Source organism: Pantherophis guttatus, chromosome 4 (genome assembly GCF_059756535.1).
Source record: "Pantherophis guttatus breed Tessera chromosome 4, ASM5975653v1, whole genome shotgun sequence".
In the NCBI taxonomy this organism is placed as follows: Eukaryota; Metazoa; Chordata; class Lepidosauria; order Squamata; family Colubridae; genus Pantherophis; species Pantherophis guttatus.
This window is the reverse complement of record NC_142066.1, coordinates 154,245,947-154,266,995: the sequence shown is the minus strand read 5'-3', so window position 1 is coordinate 154,266,995 and position 21,049 is coordinate 154,245,947. Positions and strand designations below refer to the sequence as shown.

At 43.1% G+C, this 21,049-nt stretch overlaps 1 protein-coding gene across 3 annotated transcripts in view; it reads right to left on the bottom strand.

Moving 5' to 3' along the window:
* DLEC1 (DLEC1 cilia and flagella associated protein) overlaps positions 1–21,049 on the bottom strand; it is a 73,633-nt gene that overhangs the window by 14,849 nt on the left and 37,735 nt on the right. For all 3 annotated transcript variants that reach the window (XM_034401630.3, XM_087893119.1, XM_034401631.3), the window contains exons 17-30: positions 20,900–20,993; positions 19,414–19,544; positions 16,774–16,932; positions 15,969–16,108; positions 14,464–14,614; positions 14,260–14,370; positions 11,781–11,899; positions 9,020–9,202; positions 7,081–7,142; positions 6,752–6,903; positions 5,814–5,923; positions 4,385–4,455; positions 3,376–3,575; positions 1,213–1,362 (exon numbers count right to left, since the gene is read on the bottom strand). In XM_034401630.3, the coding sequence (XP_034257521.1) occupies positions 1,213–1,362; positions 3,376–3,575; positions 4,385–4,455; positions 5,814–5,923; positions 6,752–6,903; positions 7,081–7,142; positions 9,020–9,202; positions 11,781–11,899; positions 14,260–14,370; positions 14,464–14,614; positions 15,969–16,108; positions 16,774–16,932; positions 19,414–19,544; positions 20,900–20,993 (1,833 nt within the window). The remainder of the gene's footprint in view (positions 1–1,212; positions 1,363–3,375; positions 3,576–4,384; positions 4,456–5,813; positions 5,924–6,751; positions 6,904–7,080; positions 7,143–9,019; positions 9,203–11,780; positions 11,900–14,259; positions 14,371–14,463; positions 14,615–15,968; positions 16,109–16,773; positions 16,933–19,413; positions 19,545–20,899; positions 20,994–21,049) is intronic.

Sequence of the window (21,049 nt, the reverse complement as noted above, 5' to 3'; positions counted from 1 at the left end):
TGGGTTAGTCTACGGATTTAAAAAAAAAAAAAATAGTCGGAAAATGTACTACCAGACTTCTGATTTTTTTTTTACTGAAATCTGGGAAACTGTCAGGAAACGGAGTGTCACACCACTCCGTGGAACTCTCTGGAGACAGCAAAAATAGGACGGTGGACATAACAGAGTGAAAAGAACCCCTTTTTCTTCCTAAGATGTTGACATTCTCAGTTTCCCTCCACACCATTTCCTACCTAGAGGGCAGTGGTGGGTTCCTCCCGGTTCGGTCTGGTTTGGCCGAGCTGGTAGCGGTGACGATTTGACGTCACCGAACCGGTTCTCCCCACCCCTCCCACCCCCCACGTTATTCTTACCTTTTATTTGGTCCCACCCCCAATCTGTTGCTGCCTCCTGAGTCCCAGCTGATGACTAGAGGGAAAAAAACTGTTTAAACTCTTGCCGCGGGGCTTCAAAGGGCCGCCCTACAGCTGATCAGTGTTAAAAGCAAACAAATGAGTCGGGTCGTAAGTGCGAGGACCTTCCAGAAATGACTCTGACCAGCTAGCCACGCCCACCTAGTCACATGACCTCCATGCCACACCCACAAAATAAGCCACGCCCACAGAACCGGTAGTAAAAAAATTTAGAACCCACCCCTGCTAGAGGGGTCCAGGACAACTCCCACAGCCATTCATCCACCAGACAGCTCTCTGAGGGACAAGAGTTATACTAATATCAAAGAAATGGTGGAATAGAATCATTTAAGAAAGGATGCCATAAGGAGAGGCAGAATGAAATGTGGTGGCAAAAATTAAAAATATTTTTTAAATTATTTAAACAATTAGATTAATTGTAGAATTTTCCAAACTCATCACATCATCTCATCAGGGCAAGTTGGCTGTGGCGAGTTCTCCCATTACGTACCTCCAGTGGTGAAATCCAATTTTTTTTACTACCAGTTCTGTGGGTGTGGCTTGATAGATGTGGCTTGGTGGGTGTGGCAGGGGAAGGATACTGCAAAATCCCCATTCCCTCCCCACTCCTGGGGGAAGGATATTGCAAAATCTCCATTCCCATCCCACTCTGGGGCCAGCCAGAGGTGGCATTTGCCGGTTCTCCGAACTACTCAAAATTTCCACTACCGGTTCTCCAGATCCTGTCAGAACCTGCTGGATTTCACCCCTGCGTACCTCCCATTCCATGCCAGCCTGGGCTAAGGGAGCTGCAACTTACAATCTGTTTGGGAGTGATGCAGAAAGGATAATCCGAGGGAACGCCCTCATGAGGTCGAAGGACCACCGAGACTATTGGCTTGAGCGTCAGTGGTTCCCAGAGGGAGTCATCAGAACTTCCTTCATCATCCTCAAAGAGTGTCTCCAAATTCTGCAGTGAAAGTGGGGAAGAAGTAAAAAAAAATCCTGCCAAGACTGGTACTTGATTCAATAGAAACAGGGGCAAAGTTTCGTTACATAAATATTAAGCGTGCACTATATTTTAAAAAGGTGGTTCAGCATAATTGTTTGGACTCTCTGCTGGAAACGGTATAGATGTAATTTAAGTGGATCAAATTTTGCATTTTGAACATCACAATCACAGTGGGAGCAGAAGGAAGCAAAACTCAGCTTTGAACGTGGAAACAGTTTTTCAACTTTTTATGGTACGTCAAATAGAGAAACCACATTCCTATTCCTCCTATTCCTAACTGAAAGCTACTATAAAACAGTCTCCGAAGACTTTTCTTAGTAGATTATGTGTAAGGACCAGTGGTGGGTTGCCCCCGGTTTGCACCGGTTCTATAGAATTGGTAGTAAAATTGGCAGGAGGCTCCGCCCACCGACCCTGATGTCATCAAAACTCTTCTGTGCATACACAGAAGAGCACAAATCAAGTGCGCGCGCGCAGCCCCTCTGCAAACTGGTAATAAAGGTAAGTAGAACCCACTCCTGTTAGGGACCAACCCTCTTACACTTGCTCACCCTTAAATCCTCTGTCTACTGATACAGCTGCATAGTGATTCCCCACACTCCACTGGCCAGAATGGAACAAGCAATGTCCATATAGTGTCTGTTAAGGGACAAAAAGCAAGTCATGCTAATCTCTTTGACTGCTGCAATTTTACTTGGTAAGGATTAAAACTTTCTGTTATAGTGAAAGAGTGGAGCAGTGATTTTCAGCTTTGACAACTTTTAAGATGGGTGGACATCAATTCCCAGAATCCCCTAGCCAACATGCTGATTGGGGAATTCTGGGAGTTGACATGCACCCATCTTAAATTTGTTAAGGATGAGAAACACTGCGCTAGAGGTTCTGTAGGGTACGAATGGCTCTTCTGACAGTCATGTGATTTGACAGAAAAGAACCTGATATAGACAAGAAAAACAGCAAGAGGAGAAACACTCCAGTGTTTTGTTCTTTATCGGCTGCTTATGAATGATGGCAACTCTGAAAGCAAAGCCAACTGAGGATGAAGGAAATATGGCACAGGAAGTTCTGCCCCCCACTTGGAAGGGAAGTCATCTGATTTATGATGGGATGGGATGGGACAGGACTGGGCGGGACGGGACGGAACGGAACAGAACCGAACAGAACAACTGAGTTGGAAGGGACCTTGGAGGTCTTCTAGTCCACTTCGGGCACACGTGCCATAGGTTTGCCATCACGGCCCTATGCAATTTCAGACAAATGGTTGTCCAATCTCTTCTTAAAAACTTCCCAGTGTTGGAGCATTCACAACTTCTGGAGGCCAGTTGTTCCACTGATTAATTGTTCTCACTGTCAGGAAATTCCTCCTTAGTTCTGAGTTGCTTCTCCCCTTGATTAGTTTCCACCCATTGCTTCTTGTCCTGCCCTCAGGTGCTTTGGAGAATAGCTTGACTCCCTCTTCTATGGGCAGCCCCTGAGATACTGGAAGACTGCTATCATGTCACTTCTGGGTTCTTCTTTTCATTCAACTGGACATACCCAGTTCCTGCAGCCGTTCTTTATATGTTTAGCCTCCGGTCCCCTAATCATCTTTGTTGCTCTTCTCTGCGCTCTTTCTAGAGTCTCAGTCTAGAGTCTTTATTTAAATAAAGGCAATCCCACGACTTGCAGTGGTTCCAAAATTTCTGTTTTCAGACATTCCAAGTGCCCTGCACAATTATCAGAAGAAATGCTGCTTTATTTGTCCCAGCTGCTAAAAATAGCAAAAATCTACCCTTTGTGTACCTGGGCTAAAAGGCCAAATCATTTTTCTCCCTACCCTTACTATACCGTAAGTAGAATCGCAGAGAATTGTAGATGTCTTGCTGACTGTAATAGTATTGTAGAAATGCCATGTATTCTAAAAAAACTTTATTTTGGAATAATCCTTTAAAAGGAGGAAAATGACACTTTTTAAACAGTCCGCATACTTACCGGGTTCTCCCTGGTTGGCGACCAGGTAGAGTCAGAAGTGAAAGATATATTCTTAGAGGAGGTGTCTGATTCCCACAGGACATTGATCTCATTGCCATCGGCATCCTTGATTGGAAATGGTGCACCATAAAACACCAAGAGATCAATCAGTTTGTCATCGTCTTTATCTTGGTTGTAACTTTCCCAGTCCATTCGAATGTCTGAATTGAAGAAGTGGGGGAAAAGGTGAAATCAAAATCAGGGTGGCTAAAGATTTGCAACTGAGTCTGAGGTTGACTGCAGCCTCAGGAGATCATGGCCTGAAACAGCGTTTCTCAAACGTGGCAACTTTTAAGCTCAACTTGTGGACTTCATCTCCCAGAATCCCCCAGCCAGTTGGGCTAAAATCTCGCAGTTTGTTCAAAAATTCTCATCCTCAAGATTGGGAGATATTTTGAATGTTGCTTGGAGAAAATCTCAGAATCCATGGATATTTGGGGGCAAGGAGGAGTCAAGAGGAGACATATTCTTAGGTGCTTTCCAAACTTGGAAAGATCTTGACTTTTCATTTTCGGCCGGGGGGGGGAGGGGAGGTTGTCTTGCCTGTTCTTGGGAAAAACGACACTGGCCAGTACAAATGTCAACTTGTAAAACATTCCTGGCCTGCTCTCGAGTTGCCATAGGCAGAAGGGGGGGAAAGTGACGGAGCAGCACGGCAGCCACAACCAGAAGCACATTCCACGCATACCTTTCTCAAGGCTGTATCCCAGGTTATGGGAACAAGTCAGAAAGGCGTGATTTCTACAGCCTGCAAAAGTGCTCCATTGGAGAATGTGATTTATGACACACCCTGGGAGGAGGGGGGAAACAGGGTCATAGTTGGGCCTTAAATTATGTGGGCCAGAGCTGACTTCACTTAGGTACTGTCGACATGTTGCTCCTAATAAATAACTGGATTTCTTTTGAAACTTGTCTCGAGGCTCATAACTTATTTAGGGCATCCATCGGAACCCTGACAACAAACACTTACCAAAGGGAGTGGGGTTATTGAGACGGATGTACCGTGAGACGGTGTCCCCTCCAGAGATATGGGCTCCAAACCTTGGAAGAAAAGAAGACATTATGTACAATCTGTATCTGTATTTTTGGTGTTTCCTAGGAAAGAAAGGGGGAAAGGAAGTAAATGTGTTCCATCAACACAACAAAAAGACATTTCAGCACTTCGTTTCACTGTTGACTCTCTTCAGAGACCTATTAAACAGATTGTTCTCAATTTATGACCACAATTGAGACCAGAAAACTCATTTGTTAAGTGGTACTGTCATTAAGTGAGGCGTCACATACCTGCACCTGACTTAACAACTATTTCTGCCATGGTCGTTAAGTGAGATACTTCGCTTGTTAGGCAAGACACCACATGACTGAAACTTGTGACCTGACAAACGTGACCACAGGGATGTTGCAATGGTCATTAGTGTGAGGACTGATCACGAGCCATTTTTTCAGCACCATTGCAATGTTGAAAAGGTCACTAAAAGAATGGCTGTAAGTTGAGAACTACCTGAAATAACAATGATTACTAAGGGAATGCTAATTATTTAACTAGTAAGAACAATGATGTAGGAAAATGGGATGGGGAACGTATATTTCCCGGGATCCCTCCTGCTAATTAATCCAGCCAGAAGCTGACAGGAACTTTCTGGAGGAATGCAAAACTATTTGTACCAGAGGAATGATGTTTATTTATTTGTTTGCATTTTGCCTTTATTATTTTTACAAATAACTCAAGGCTGTAAACATGTCCAACACACCTTCCTCCTCTTATTTTCCCCACAACAACCTAGTGAGTAGCTTGGGCTGAGAGTGTGATTGGCCCATACTCACCCAACTGGCTATCATGCCTGAGGAAGAACTAGAATTCACAATCTCCTGGTGATTGGTCCAAAGTCATCCTGCCAGCTGTCATGCCTAAGGTCAGACTAGAACTCTCCATTTCCTGATGACTGGCCCAAAGTCACCCAGCCGGTTTTCATGTCTAAGGCAGGACTAGAATTCACAGTCCCCTGCTTTCTAGACTGAATAGGACCACTAGACCAAATGTGGGAACCAAAACACAAGACAGAGCTGGATAAAAACAAGCACTAGTTTTTCAGGCAGGAGCTCTGGGAGAGTCAAAATCAAACAGCTTCATCCCCATCTCTTGAAAAAGATCTAGGCTGCAGCCTTTGGGGAGATCTGTTGCTGGGTCAGTCCTTCATGTTGAAGGACTGGGTCAGTCCTTCAACATGGAAGAGGAAGAAAAGGGGGCTCCGTGGCCCAGGAGAGCTGTGGCCAGGACAGGATTGTATCCCAAAGGGAAAAATACAAGTTCATTCTGGTCTAGCTACAGGTCTCTGAAATCCCCGCTGCCTTGTAATTGGGAGTTCCCGGTAGTCTTGTTAAAAGTTTCAGGCATCTACCTGATGATGGGTATTGCTATCGGATGGCTTGGTCCAGTCATCTGCAGGAAGATGGGGCAGCCTTTCACAGACATTTCTATGGGGATCAGCTTCGGCTCTAATTCACCCAACTGCACAAAAAAAAGAGTAATTTTGGTATCCAACTCATTTCAACCTTGAACTACAATTTTTTTAAGGTTGTTTTAAAGCAGTACTACAAAGTGCCACATTATAAAACCTTAGTAAAACCACATCTGGAATACTGCATCCAATTTTGATCACCACACTACGAAAAAGATGTTGAGACTTTGGAAAAAGTGTAAAGAAGAGCAACTAAGATGATTAAGGGCCTGGAGACTAAAAGTTGCAGGGACTGAGTATGGCCAGTCTAGAGAAAAGAAGGACTAGGGGTGACATGATAGCAGTCTTCCAGTATTTGAGGGGCTGCCACAAAGAAGAGAGGGTCAACTTATTTTCCAAAGCACCAGAAGGCCAGACAAGGAACAACAGATGGAAACTCATCAAGGAAAGAAGCAACTTGGAATTAATGAGAAACTTCCTAACAGTGAGGACAATTAACAAGTGGAACAGTTTGCCTCCAGAAGTAGTGGATGTTCCATCATTGGAGGCATTTAAGAAGAAACTGGACAGCCACTTGTCTGAAATGGTATAAGGTTTTCTGCTTGAGCAGGGGGTTGGACTAGAAGACCTCCAAGGTTTCTTCCAGCTCTATTCTGAATTTGAAATTTGAAAATATTCTCCTTTATTATACCAGGCTGATCTGGAAGCTAAAGAAGGGCGTGCTTTGGAGGAATGGTTCTTACCAGATGTTGGTGAACGCTAGCGTGTCACTCAAAACATTGTGGCATGTCACCTTCGAAACACGTGTTGTGGATTTGCCACCAATTGCTCTGATGTTAGGTCAACGTTCCCTCCGCTGGCTCAGACAGGCCGCCTACCTTACAGACGAGAACATCCTTATAATGTCCCCACATATTGTTGTAGGCGGTGATTTCTACAGTTAGTTCCTGGAAAGCGTTCAGGGTCCCCTCCGACGGATGCACATGGAAAGCCGCTCCTTTCCCGTGGGACAGCATGGCCGCTCGGAAGGCTAGAAAGGGAGAAAAACACAAACGGCATGCCCTTTCTGTGACAGTACAGCTGCCGGACTTCCTGTTGTCTGAAAGGGACTGGCCGGAGTCTCTTGTCCAGCTGCATTTTCCCATCCAAATAAATCTTCAGCCTCACAAACTTCCTGTCTACGAAAACACATTTTTTTTCTTCTTACCTGACTGCTTCCTCTTTGCAAATCGTCTTGTTACCCGTCTGGTTTTCTCCACCATCATGTCCCTGGATAGAGGAAATCGAGTATCTGAGAACTCATAAAGATGCCTTGGTTATCTGCAGGCATGATGCATGCTTCAAAAATGTACTTAAAAACACTGCAGATGTGACAACAGCTGCTTTCTTCTCCTGGCAATACTGATCTGTTAGGTAAGGGACACAATGTCCTTTTCAGGGTACTGGCACTACAATCCCCATCATCACCAAGCACAGCAGGAAGCCATTTCCCTTAAGTAAACAGTGTAAACATTGGTTCAATAGAAGATGATAGATAGATAGATAGATAGATAGATAGATAGATAGATAGATAATGGGTGGACGGACGGACAAGGATAGATGAGAGAGATAGATCACTCTGGGAACAGCAAAGCCTCAGATAGAAAGTCCATAAAGAGAGTGGTAAGGACAGTGGAGAAGAGTATAGGAAGCTCGCTTCTTGTTATTCAGGAATAACTGAATAAGTTATTTATTCAGGATACTGCTTACAAGCACTATGTGCTTAGAGCTCAGAGAATTATTAGAGACCCCACACACCCACTTCACAGTCTCTGTTTCTGTTGCTCCCCTCTGGGAGGAGGTTTCGAAGTATTTCTAGCAGGATTGCCAGATTCTGTAACAGCTTTGTTCCCTGTGCCATCCATCTAGAAAACTCAGCAAGATTCATTTCTCTCGTCAGGTACATGCACACATCCGAAGCAGACTATATTGTTTCTCCGTGTCATATAATATATGAAGGTACCTGCATAACTTTGTATCTATCTGTCTGTCTGTCTATCTACCTATCTTGTCATGTTTATGTTTACGTTAGAGGTGAAAACCCTTTGAGAGCTGTGTGCAACATAATTTCATTTTAATGCATGCCAACTGATGTACATTCAAACTGACAATAAAGTTATTCTAGGTCTAAAAACTGAGTAATACACCTTTCTTCACCTACAGTATCCTGTGTCCCATTTGGTAACATCCCACTGAGCCAGCAGTTGGAAAAATTATTAGGAAGGAAGAATGTGGACCTTGCTGCAGAAACATTGGTGGGATTAGCTGAATGGGGGCATTTATTTGAGATTCCATCTTGCCTGGGGAAGAATTCATTAGAGAGAGAGAAAGGACAGTCAACCTTTTCAAAGCCCATCTCTGGAGGGTCTATGATAATTTCCCACAGCCAACTCACTGTGGGACAGTTTACCACAGGACAAGTGTTACACTAATATCAAAGAAATAGGGGGAAAGAATCACTAAAGAAAGGATGCAAAAGGAAGGACAGAATGAAATGTGAATGGCAAAAAAGTAAAATATTTATTTATTTAAATAATTAAGTTGAATTGTTAAATTGTCCTGCGGTGAGTTGTCCCATCCCTGTTTCTGGATACCCTAAAACAGGGGTGTCAAACTCAAGGCCCACAAGCAGGATCTGACTCATGGGGTGCTTAAATCTGGTCCATGGGGCCGGCTTGAAAATAGCAAAGGACCGGCCCACAGTGCCTCTGATGGCCAAAACAGACTGAGGGGGGGCTGCACACACCCCGTTTTTGGCCTGGATGGCCTCCTGCAGCACTCTGCTGCCCAAAACAGGGCACAGGGGGCAGTGCGCGGAACCACCCTGCACCCCGTTTTGGCCGGTAGGACACTGCAGGAGGCCGTCCTGTCTTCCCCCCCCCAACTCCCAGCTGGCTTATGGAGGAGAACTACAATGCTGATTCAGCCCTCAAAGCAATCCAGTTTGACCCCCCCTGTCCTGGGAGGTGCTTAGAATTATTGAGCAATTGAATATTTGTAACTATGCAGCCATGGAAATATTTGGGCCCATGAGAATTCTACTAAACAAGAGTTAACTTGAGTTTTGCCTTCCCGCCCAAGGTTAAACGGAAGGAAACAAAACGTACCCTTCTTGATCCTCAGGCGGCCGCGGAGGGCTGCTGAAATAATCAACTTCTATGGTGAAGAGAGCAATTGATTCGGAATGATTGGTAATGATCAGCTGACGCTTTATCACGCTCTTCAAAGCCACCTCAGAGCCAAAGTTGAGTTTTAAGTCTTCTGAATCCGCTACGTTTTGTTCCTCATCACTGCAGAACAAGAAGAACAGAGGTTAAGCAAGCCGCCTTTCCTTTTGGAGATGAGTGCCCAGAAAGGGACGATTAAGATACCAGGCCGTAAAGGGCAATGAAAGATTTCTTTACAGGTAGTCCTCGACTTACAACTGGTTGCTTAGGGACTGTTCAAAGTTACAATGGACTTCCCCAGGCTACTTGCGACCCAGATTAGAAGTTCTGATGACCAGTAACCCCCCCCCCCGGTCACTTGATCGTATTTGGATAACTTGGCAACCAGGCTGCATTTATGACCCTTTGCAATGTCCTATGCTAACGTGGCCATGATTTATGACTTTTTGCAGAAAGCAGTAATTAGTTCCTGCTTCTGGCACAAAGCATCCATTTGTTGCAGAGAGGAGAGCTCAAACAGGGAATTAGCCTGGAATCATTGCACAACTACAAGAGATCTAAGACCGACCACAGCCAAGCTCCATGGAACATTATCTATCTATTCCCAAGGGAAAGCAAGCAGTCTGGGAGATTCCTATATTATAGTAGAATATAGAAAAGTAGTTGGGCAGAGTGGTGGGCTCAGTGGTTAAGACACTTGGCTTGTCGGCTGGAAAGACATGAGACTCGAGTGCCATGCAATGGGGTAAGTTCCCGTCCTTGCCCCAGCACTGCCAACCTAGCGGTTCAAAAGCATGCAACTGCGAGTAAATAAATAGGTACCACTTCGGTGGGAAGTTAACAGCACCCTATGATGTCATGCTGGCCACATGACTTCGGAAATGTCTCTGGACAGCACTGGCTCAATGGCCTTGAAACCAGGGGTGAAATGCTCCCGGTTCGGACCGGATCGCCCGATCTGGTAGTGATGGCGACGGGTGGTTTGGAGAACTGGTAGCAAAAATCCCTGCGCCCCCCCCCCCTCCACCATGCTCAGCTGAGCTGCACGATCATCAGAGGCTTTTTTTTTTTTTACTTTTAAAAGCATTTTTTCTACAACTTCTTCCGCCAAAAAAATGCTTTTAAGAATAAAAAAAAGCCTCTGATGATCGCGCGGCTCAGCTGGGATCATCAGAGGCTTTTCAAAGCATTTTTTTCTGCAACCTCTTCCAATGAAGAGGTGGTTTTAAAAATGCTTTGAAAAGGCTCTGACGATCCCAGCTGTGTTGCCTGATCAGCAGAGGCTTTTCAAAGGATTTTTTGCATTTGCAGAAAAAATGCTTTGAAAAGTTTTTTTAGAAAAAAGTTGGCCACGCCCACCCAGTCACATTACCCCCACCACCAAGCCATGCCCACAGAACTGGTAGTAACAAATTTTACATTTCACCCATGCTTGAAACAGTGATAAGCTCTGTCTCCTACAGTTGGCAACGACTAGCAGAGTAAAATCGATAGGGACTGCTTTGTTTTTTAAGTAGTTACCTTGAACTCTACTTGCGTGGTTGCTTGTCCTTGATAACTGTGGACAATGGATCTGCTTAACGACTGCCACATTTGCTTTATGACCGCAGTGATACATTTATGAATCAGCATTAAAAAGGTTGTAAAATCAGGTGTGGTCAATGTGGTAACCCATTTAATGATCAGGATGACTTACAACCGTAATTCTGGGCTCAATTACGATTATAAGCCAAGGACCAGCTGTACTACGTTCACAAAAATGGAATAAGGTATTGTTTTATGTTGCAGATGATATGATCTCCAAAGAATGTGGAAGTTTATAGAAAGTAAACTTCCTAGTAAGAATTTATTTATTTTACTTTATAAATTTATTTCTAAGTAAAATAAATTTAATAAAATAAAATAAAATAAATAAATAAAGTGTGACCATATCAAGAACATAAAAAAGCATCCTGCAGGATCAGACCATATAACACATTTGGTCTCCCATTCTAGTGATGTCAACAGGAAGCAAAAATCAAATTCAAAATGGTTCCTAGCAAGCATCAGAATAGAAAGACCTGGAAAGGACCTTGGAGGTCTTCTAGACCAACCCCCTGCTCAAGCAGGAGACCCTACACATCTCAGACAAGTGGCTGTCCAGTCTCTTCTTAAAAACCTCCACTAATGGAGCACCCACAATTTCTGAAGGCAAGCCATTCCACTGGTTAATTGTCCTCACTGTTAGGAAGTTTCTCCTTAATTCCATGTTGCTTCTCTCCTTGATTAATTTCTATCCGTTGCTTCTTGTTCTGCCCTCTGGGGCTTTGGAAAATAAATAGACCCCCTCCTCTTTGTGGCAGCCCCTCAAATACTGAAAAACTGCTATCATGTAACCCCTAGTCTTCTTTTCTCTAGACTGGCCATTCCCAAATCCTGCAACTTTTAGTCTCCAGGCCCTTAATCATCTTAGTTGCTCTTCTCTGCACTTTTTCCAAAGTCTCAACAACTTTTTTGTAATGTGGTGACCAAAACTAGACGCAGTATTCCAGGTGTGGTCTTACTAACAATTTATAAAGTGGTATTGACATTTCACGTGTGATTTTGAATGAATGAATCAATAAATGAATGAATGAAGTGGAATTAAAGCAGAAAGGAAAAAACATCATTCATATAAATTACATTACTCATTTTTCATTATACCTATATCTCCTTTCTTTACCTGTCAAAGGGAATCAAGTAAGTGACACACAGCCCTTTTACTTCACCAGAAATAGACAGAAAGAGTGGTTCTGACATATCTTCAATGCTACAGCACAAGATAAGGTCCTTCAGCTTATCCTAAGAAGAAGAAGAACATTTGGTTTCAGCAGAAACAACATTCAACACAGCACTATTGAAAGATCAGGATAAACCTGCTGAATTAGCTCAACAGCTTAACTAGAGAACCCTTGGCCCTCCTCATGAAGAATATGAAGGAGCCTGAGTGGCGTAGGAGGCTAATGCCTCCTAAGGCAGCATTTAACATCCAGCTGCCTGCAATTACTGTGAGTTCAATTCTCCCCAGGCTCAAGGTCAACTCAGCCTTCCATCCTTTCTAAGGTGGGTAAATTGAGGACCCAGATTGTGGGGGCAATAAGATGACTTTGTATAAATATACAAAAGTATGAAGGCTATTGCTTAACGCATTGTAAGCCGCCCTGAGTCTCCGGAGAAGGGCGGCAGATAAATCAAATTAAAAAAAAATATGAAGTGCATGTCACCCAGTTTTTGCACAAGCCCCACAAGCTACTCATCTCTCTACATTTGAAAATACATTGCAACAGCTAAAAAAATGCCCATTTCTCAGAAGGCAGGCTGATAATATTCAGCACTCCTTGGCAACCTCCTTCATCTTCCCAAGTTTACTGCTTCTCATTTCCACTCACTTGTTCTTTTTCCTGGGGAGAGATGCAACCTTCCAAACAAGGCCTTGGACTGTAAGTTTTTGCCATTTTAACTTTCTAAGAACATCACATGGAAAAGAGGATTAGGGGACTGGAGGCTAAAACATATGAAAAATGGTTGCAGGAACTGGGTATGTATAGTTTAATGAAAAGAAGGACTAGGGGAGACATGATAACAGTCTTCCAGTATCTCAGGGGCTGCCCCAAAGAAGAGGGACTCAAGCTACTCTCCAAAGCACCTGGAGGCAGGACAAGAAGCAACGGATAGAAACTAATCAAGGAGAGAAGCAACTTAGAACTAAGGAGAAATTTCTTGACAGTTAGAACAATTAATCAGTGGAACGACTTGCCTCCAAAAGTTGTAAATACTCCAACATTGGAAGTTTTTAAGAAGAGGTTGGATAACCATTTGTCTGAAGTGGTGTAGGGTTTCCTGCCTGGGCAGGGGGTTGGACTAGAAGACCTCCAAGGTCCTTTCCAACTCTGTTATTCTGTTAACTCGGAAGCATCAAGGAACTGGGCTGAGCTGAGGAACCGTCTCACCCCAATGGAATGGGTCTGCCCCCCTTGCGCCAGCAAAAGCAGCAAGCTGCGGACTCTGTCTGTCAAAGAATTATGCCTGGTGGGATTGAGAATAGCCTTCTCTGCTGTAACTTCCACCTTCTGGAACATCATGCCCTTCAAAGTAACATTTTGTCCCCAATCTCTTGGCCTTCTGGGAGGGTCTCAAAACCTGGTTCTGCCTATTGTCCAAGGGTCCCAAAGGGGGCGTTCTATAGTGGAGTGGTTAGTGGATTAAAAATACCTCACTTCCATCCCATGGCATACTGGTTCGTATTGTAGCTAATTTTTGCTAATTTTAATGTTAATATTTAAGGATGTACAGGTAGTCCTCAACTTACAACAGTTTGTTTAGTGACTGGTCAAAGTTACAACGGCACTGAAAAAAGTGACTTATGATCATTTTTCACACTTATGACATCCTCTTGGCCACATGATTTATATTCGGATGCTTGGCAACTGGTTCATACTTATGACCACTGCAGTGTCCCTGGGTCCTGTGATCCCCTTTTGCGACCTTCTTACAAGCAAAGTCAATGGGGAAACCAGATTCACTTAACAACCATGTTCCTAACTTAACTGTAGGGGTTCGCTTAACAAAGGGGGAAAGGAAAATAGTAAAATGGGGCAAAATTCATTTAAAAGATTCCTCACTTAGCAACGTAAATACTGGGTTCAAGTTGAGGACTACCTATAAACAGAACAATAACATACAGAAAGAATGTAATTAGTATTACATGTCTTAACAGCAGCGAGGATTATCTTCACACAATATTGGAAAAATGAAGAAACACCGCAAGTTGAAGAGATAATTAAGAAGATATTAGATTGTGCAGAAATGGATAGACTTACATTGAAAATCAAACAGAAAGAAGATAGAGACATGGAATTATCAAACATGGAACTTATCCTACCAATAGTTAGAAAAAAGGGGTGGAGATTAAAAATGGAATCTGTATTGTTAAGCAAACCCAGACAACACGATGTTTATTAAGCCATAAGAAGTGTAATTAATAGAAAATTAATAAAATTTATTTGTAAAAAAAAAAAATACAAAAAGGAGTTTAGAAACAGAGACGGGTGCAGCACATCAAAACAGAGTGAAAGAGAAGTGGGTTGGCTGGCAATGATTGAAACAAGCAACCATGATACACCTCTGCGTGTTGAGAGGCAAGGATTTCCAAGCAAACTAACCTTCCTATTATACGTCATCACCACACGCAACTCCTTCTTCTCATTTGGGCCCAAAACACCCGTGTCTGGAGAGATGCTCAGCACACACGAAGATGCCTGGCCTCCAAGCAGCTGTTGAGGCAATCAGAGTGTCAGATCATTTAACAGGAGGACAAAGATGGGATTCTTTAGATTGGTTGTGAACGCCACGACCCACCCGCTTACCTCTCCCCATTTAAAGGGCGTGGGGAGCAACGTCTGGTTGAAGAGGTGGGCTGTTGCTTCGGCGGGGATCCCAATGGAAAGTTCGAAGTGTAAGTGACTCGGCAGCAGACACACCTGGGGCACCTGCACCTCCACAGATACAGGGATGTGGCTGGAAAGAGAGGGAGGTGCTCAGTCACCATCAATGCTGGTTTACAAGCCTCTGTTGATAAGCAACAGGACCAATGTTTCTGAATCCTGGCCACCTGAAGATGTGTGAACTTCTGCATGGTTGGCTGGGGAATTCTGGGAGTTGGAGTTCTCACATCTTCAAGGGGCCAAGGTTGAGAAACTCTGACTCAGGACAAACCGAAGGCTTTCGGGAAGGGTTACATTCTGCCCAGCCTGAATATACAGGTAGTCCTGGACCTACAGCAGTTTATTTAGTGACCATTCAAAGTTACAAGGGCACTGAAAATAGTGACTTAGGACCGTTTTTCACAGTTACAACCTCTGCAGCATCCCCATGATCATGTGATCAAAATTCAGAAATGGCTCATACTTATGACCTTTGCAGCGCCCCGGGGTCATGTGATCACTTTTTGCAACCTTCTGATGAGCAAAGTCAATGGGGAAGCTGATTCACTTAACAACCAGGTTACTTAACTTATCTGCTGCAGTGATTCGCTTAACAACCAAGAAATGTCGTAAAATGGGCAAAACTCACTTAACAAATTCTCAGTTTACAACATAAAGTTTGGGCTCAACTGTGGTCTTAAGTGGAGAACTACCTGTATATATAACCCTCCTTTCATTCTTTTGTTGCTATCGCTGCACTTTCCCCCCTGTCTTTTATCTACATTTCTCCAAAATCCAGTTTACCAATTTAGCATTTTGCCTGCTTTCTTTTTCAATTCTTTCCTCTGTTTTTTGTCTCTTCAGCCTTTTTTTTCATTCATTCCCCGTCTCATCCTTCAAGGCAACTCATAGTTGAGTTATTTATGGGACTCCTGTTGCCCAAAAGGCTGATAGATCAAGTGAACCGATTGGCTGACTTTTGCTGTTGACCATTTATTTCATTCAGTGGAGAGAATATTCCTAAACATTTTGTGATATCACAGCAGCTCAGCAATGAATGTCAAACAAAATGCCCTATGTTAAAATTCTAGCAAGCAAGCTGGGAATAAAATAAATAATTTTGTTTCTGTTCTTTTACTGTTTTCTATTTTATATTAATAAGTTATTTTTTGGGAGTTATAAACCACTTAAGAGTCATTTGGGATTCTGGTGGCCTATAAAAAATATAAAATACATGTATAACGCAATTCCCATATCTGATACAATCATAAGAATACAATATATATATAATAAATGGATCACTTATTTTATTGGCCCACTTTCAACGTGGCAGCTAACTTCTACCTTTCTTTTTCTAGAGTGGCTCAAAGATTTTGATCAACTGTATTTGCAGGGAAAATTTGATTCCCAGAAATTGGAATGACTTCTCTTCCTTTTCCCATCTTTACCTTCCAACTCCGTTTTCCACGTCCATCTCTAATGCAGTTTGGAGATGATGACATGTATATGATGTAAACAATACCGAGACACGGCATTTGCCAAGAGGACACAATTCCCCACTAGAAGGCTGAATTTTGAATGCAGAAACCTGCAGAAAGAAAATTGAATGCTCATTTAATCCAGAACCCTCGAGGCCGGGTGGGAAACAATGGGATACGTTGTTCAAACAATCCAGAGTACAGGTAATCCTCGACTTATGACCACAACTAAGTCCAAAATTTCTATTGCTAAGTGAGACATTTGTTAAGTGAGTTTTGCCCCATTTTATATCCTTTCTTGCCACAGTTGTTAAGTGAATCATTGCAATTTGTTAAGTTGGTAACACGGTTAAGTGAATCTGACTTTGCCTGTCAAGAAGGTCGCAAAAGATGATCACATGACTCCAGGGACACAGCAATCATCTGAGCTTGGATCACAAGTTTGACCACGGATCACGTCACGGATCACGTGATCATGGGGATATCGCAAAGGTCATAAGTGTGAAAAACAGTCATATGTCACTTTTTTTCAGTTGTAACTTCGAATGGTCACTAAATGAACTGTTGTATGTCAAGGACTGCCTGTCTCAGGATGAGGATAGCTCGACTTGTGTTCTGCATTAGAGAGCTTTTCAATTTAAACCCATGTCCAGCCACAGGGTATCGAAATGAAGAAGGCAAAGTTAAGGTGGAATCTCTTGGCTGTGACCTGACAACCAATTGGTCAGTGAAACAGATGACAGAATTAGGGAAATGAGATGAGAAGCAACATTACCTCCTCGCCTCTTTCTGTTATGCAGGTAGGTCTTTCCTGAATTTTCCATTTTCCTGGCAGCTGACTTAAGTTTTCTATTTCCAAAGCACACGTCACTTTTTCTCCCAGTTTAATCAGACCCATATCGATGGATGTCACGTCAAAGGAAAGAAGAGGCCCCTAGGAAAAATTACGTCAATTACATGTTGAAAGAAACTTCTTTTATTATTATTTTTGACATTTCTTTCTTTCCTCATGCGAAGGATACAATCACTTTCAGAGCTTTTCTGCAGGGTAGGGGGGGAAATCAAGATGGTTGCCACAATCAAAGCTCTGACTGTTTTTTAATGTGCGTCCCTGTCATCTTTACTTTTTGGGAACAAAACTTGAGGACAACTCTGCCCCTGAGATTTACCCTACCCTCCATTTCTTGGCATGCCATGGGACTTGGAGGCTGGCCAGAGAAGCAGACCATTCTTAGCCAGGACTGCAGAGAGGTTCAGGTTTAAGAAAACACACTCTACTCTGCAATAATTGTGAATGGGCACATGGTTTCTGAATTCTGCTTTGATCTAAAAGGTTCTAAGATATATTGAGCTTAAAATGTCTCCGGGGGATGGTAGAGGACAGGAAGGCCTGGAGGAAAGTTGTCCACAGGGTCACGATGAGTCGGACACGACTTCGCAACTAACAACAACAAAGCTATGTACATAAAGAGCAAATAAAGATAAAAATAAACACAAACTTTAAAAATGAAATTCTAGTGCAAATATCTTAAAACGGATTATGTGCTATCAAGTTGTTGTCTTTTTCCAGTCTTCAGGTAGTTTCCCGGTTTCTCAGGATCTTTGAAAGATATGGTACAATGCAGTGGTGGGTTTCAAATTTTTTTACTACCGGTTCTGTGGATGTGGCTTGGTGGGCATGGCTTGGTGGGCATAGCAGGGGAAAGATACTGTAAAATCTCTATTCCCACCCCACTCCAGGGGAAGGTTACTGCAAAATCCCCATTTCATCCCAATCAGCTGGGACTTGGGAGGCAGAGAATAGATGGGGGCAGGGCCAGTCAGAATTTTTACTACCGGTTCTCCGAACTACTCAAAATTTCCACTACCGGTTCTCCAGAACTGGTCAGAACCTGCTGAAACCCACCTCTGGTACAAGGGTTCTGAGATGATATCTGCCAGCTCCTTCAGAACTCTGGGATGTAATCCATGAGGTCCCGGTGATTTATATTCATCAAGGTCAGACAGGTGTTCTCTTATCATTTCTTTGCTTACTTTAATTTTTTTTTATTTCTAGTCTGTCTTTTACAACTGTAAATAGGTTTTTGGTAGGTTGGGCTATGATTTCTTTTTGCGTGAAGACCGATGCAAAGAACGAGTTAAGCAGCTCTGCTTTCTCTCTACTGCCTGTTACTTCCTTGCCATCTTCTCTCTTTTGTGGACTGATCATTTCCTTGACTTTTTTCTTGCTATTTATATGTTGAAAGAAACTTTTTTATTGTTTTTGATATTTGTTGCAAGTCTTACTTCGTTCTGAGCCTTAGTTTTCATGAGTTCATCTTTGCAAGTTCAGGCTATTTATTGGTGTTCTGCCTTAGTTCATATGTTTATCCACACTTGTAAACAGATACAGTGAACAGATTTTCTCCAGGACAATCTGTTCCTAAACATTATCCACTAACATGAAACCAAACATCCATCAGGACCAGAAATACTCAATCCCTGAAGCCTCCTGAAATAGCCAGATGTCAACAAGATTGAAGAATGCAGGAATGACAGTCACTCTCAATTCTGTTCCCTCATTTTTTTCCCTTACAGTGGGAATTGCTACTCTCTGCTCAATATCAGCAAAATTATAAGACATTTCATATATTTAAATCTGGTATCTTTATACATAATCCATTCCTCCTGGTCCGATAAAGCAGAATGACAACTCTCAGAATTGCTAGTCAAGGTTAATCATAGGGAAAATGTTGTGAAAATTCACCTGAAAAAGGCAAAACCTGGTGAAGACATTCCTATTGTTGTGACCTAGGCCCAAGTAGTTATTAGCAGGCACAATCAGTCCTAAACAAACATATTTTATTAGAACAGTTGAGAATTATTTCATTCTTCATTACTTCATTCTCAGCTTAGTCCAAATTAAGTCCAAAACAAATTCTTCATAAATAGTCCTTCGGCCTTATCACCAGCCTTTGTCTTCTTTGGCACTCTGCCAAAGACTTTTCTTGGCAAAAGTTCAGAAGCAAGAGACTCGGTAGCAAGACAAGAAATAAAATGTAGCAACGTTGCTTTCCTACAAAGATCCCAAGAGCCTTTGCTGCTCTTTTAAGCCTTCTGGGAGGGCCTTGTCATCTCCTAGCCTTACTCCCAAGTCATCCTTTTTGCTTTAGCTGCTCTTGCCTTCTGGCAGCTCTTCAGATGTGTGCACTAGGAACAGGCTCTTCCTGTTCCTCTGCCTCTCTGCTATCCGCCTCTGGAGGCTCCGGAGTCTGCACATCACTCCCAAATGGCCCTGGCTCCATCTCTGCTCCGAAACAGAGCCCCCATCCGGGCCCTCCCCTGACTCCAGGACCCGCCCATTGTCCTCCCCAGCCTCCTCACTGTCTGACTTCACTGCCAGCCCTGCAGGCTGCTGGCGGAGAACAACACCTACCTTAAAGTCAGCCTCGATGTACAAAAAGACAGACTCCTGTGAGTGAGTGATTTCACATTCTAGCTTGTGGCAGGAATGGCCTGGTTTCCCTCCTGTGATCACAAACTCAAAAATATGACTTCCGCCTGCACCTAGAAAAGACAAGTCTCTTAAATGCTTATCTGGCGGGGGGGAGGGGGATGATACCATTTTTTTTAAAGTCAACAATTATACCCAAACTAAAATCAGGAGGAAACCCTGTATCATTTGGGTTGTCCAATCTCTTCTTGAAAACCTTGTGATGGAGCATCCACAACTCCTGGAAGCAATCCGTTCTACTGATTAATTGTTCTCACTGTCAGGAAATTTCTCCTTCGTTCTAGGTTGGTTCTCTCCTTGAATAGGTTCCATCCATTGCTTTTTCTCCTGCCTTCAGTTGCTTTGGAGAATAGATGGACCCCCCTCTTCTCTATAACAGCCCCTCAAATATTGGAAGACTGTGTTGTGGTCAGACTGCTACCATTAGACATTCCCAGTTCCCTTAATTATCCATCATGTGGTTTAACTTCCAGGCCTCTAATCATCTTTTTTGCTCTTCTCTGAACTCTTTCTAGAGTTCCCACATCTTTTTTATATCGGGGCGACCCAAATTCCAAGTGTGGTCTTACCAAGTTTCCTTATTTTAATATTAATATTAATATTAATATTAATAATAATAATAATAATAATAATAATAATAATAATAAATTAAATTTATATACCGCCCTACTCCCAAAGGACTCAGGGCGGTGAACAGCCAAAAGATAAAATACATATAATACAAATGTTAAAAAAACGATTAAAATACGATTAAATAATTTGGCCCAGAAAAACAAAATTTAAAATACCCCAAATTTATAAGACAAATTTAAAATTTAAAAAATTTAAAAACAGTTTAAAAAGAGGTTAGGCCAGGCCGGCCTGCTGAAATAGGAATGTTTTGAGGGCATGGCGGAAAGCTGTAATCCTCTGTATCTCCGGGGGGAGCTCGTTCCAGATGGCAGGTGCTCCCACAGAGAAGGCTCTCCCCCTGGGGGCCGCCAGTCGACACTGTTTGACCGACGGCACTCTAAGAAGCCCCTCTCTATGGGAGCGTACTGGTTGGTGAGAGGCTACTGGTGGCAGAAGGCGGTCTCGTAGATACCCCGGTCCTAGGCCATGGAGCGCTCTAAAGGTGGTAACCAAAACCTTGAAGCGCACCCAGAAGACCACCGGGAGCCAGTGCAGCTCTCGCAGGAGCGGAGTCACATGGGAGCACCACGTCACTCCCATAACCACCCGCGCAGCCGCATTCTGGACCAGCTGGAGCCTCCGGGTGCTCCTCAAGGGGAGCCCCATGTAGAGAGCATTGCAGTAGTCCATGCGGGAAGTGACGAGGGCATGAGTGACCGTATTTAATGTGTCCTGATCCAGAAAGAGATGCAACAATATTCTCTTTATTACAGCCAACAATAAAAAGATATTTTACCTAACTTTCCGGTAGAAGGTTCAACTTCCACTATATCGCAGTCAAAGATTTTCCCCCATCTAAATGTGACGGCAGAGTTGCTATTATTAAGCATCTACAATTCCAGAAATGAAGGAGCAGTTAATCCCCTCATACAGGATAAAAGTCTTC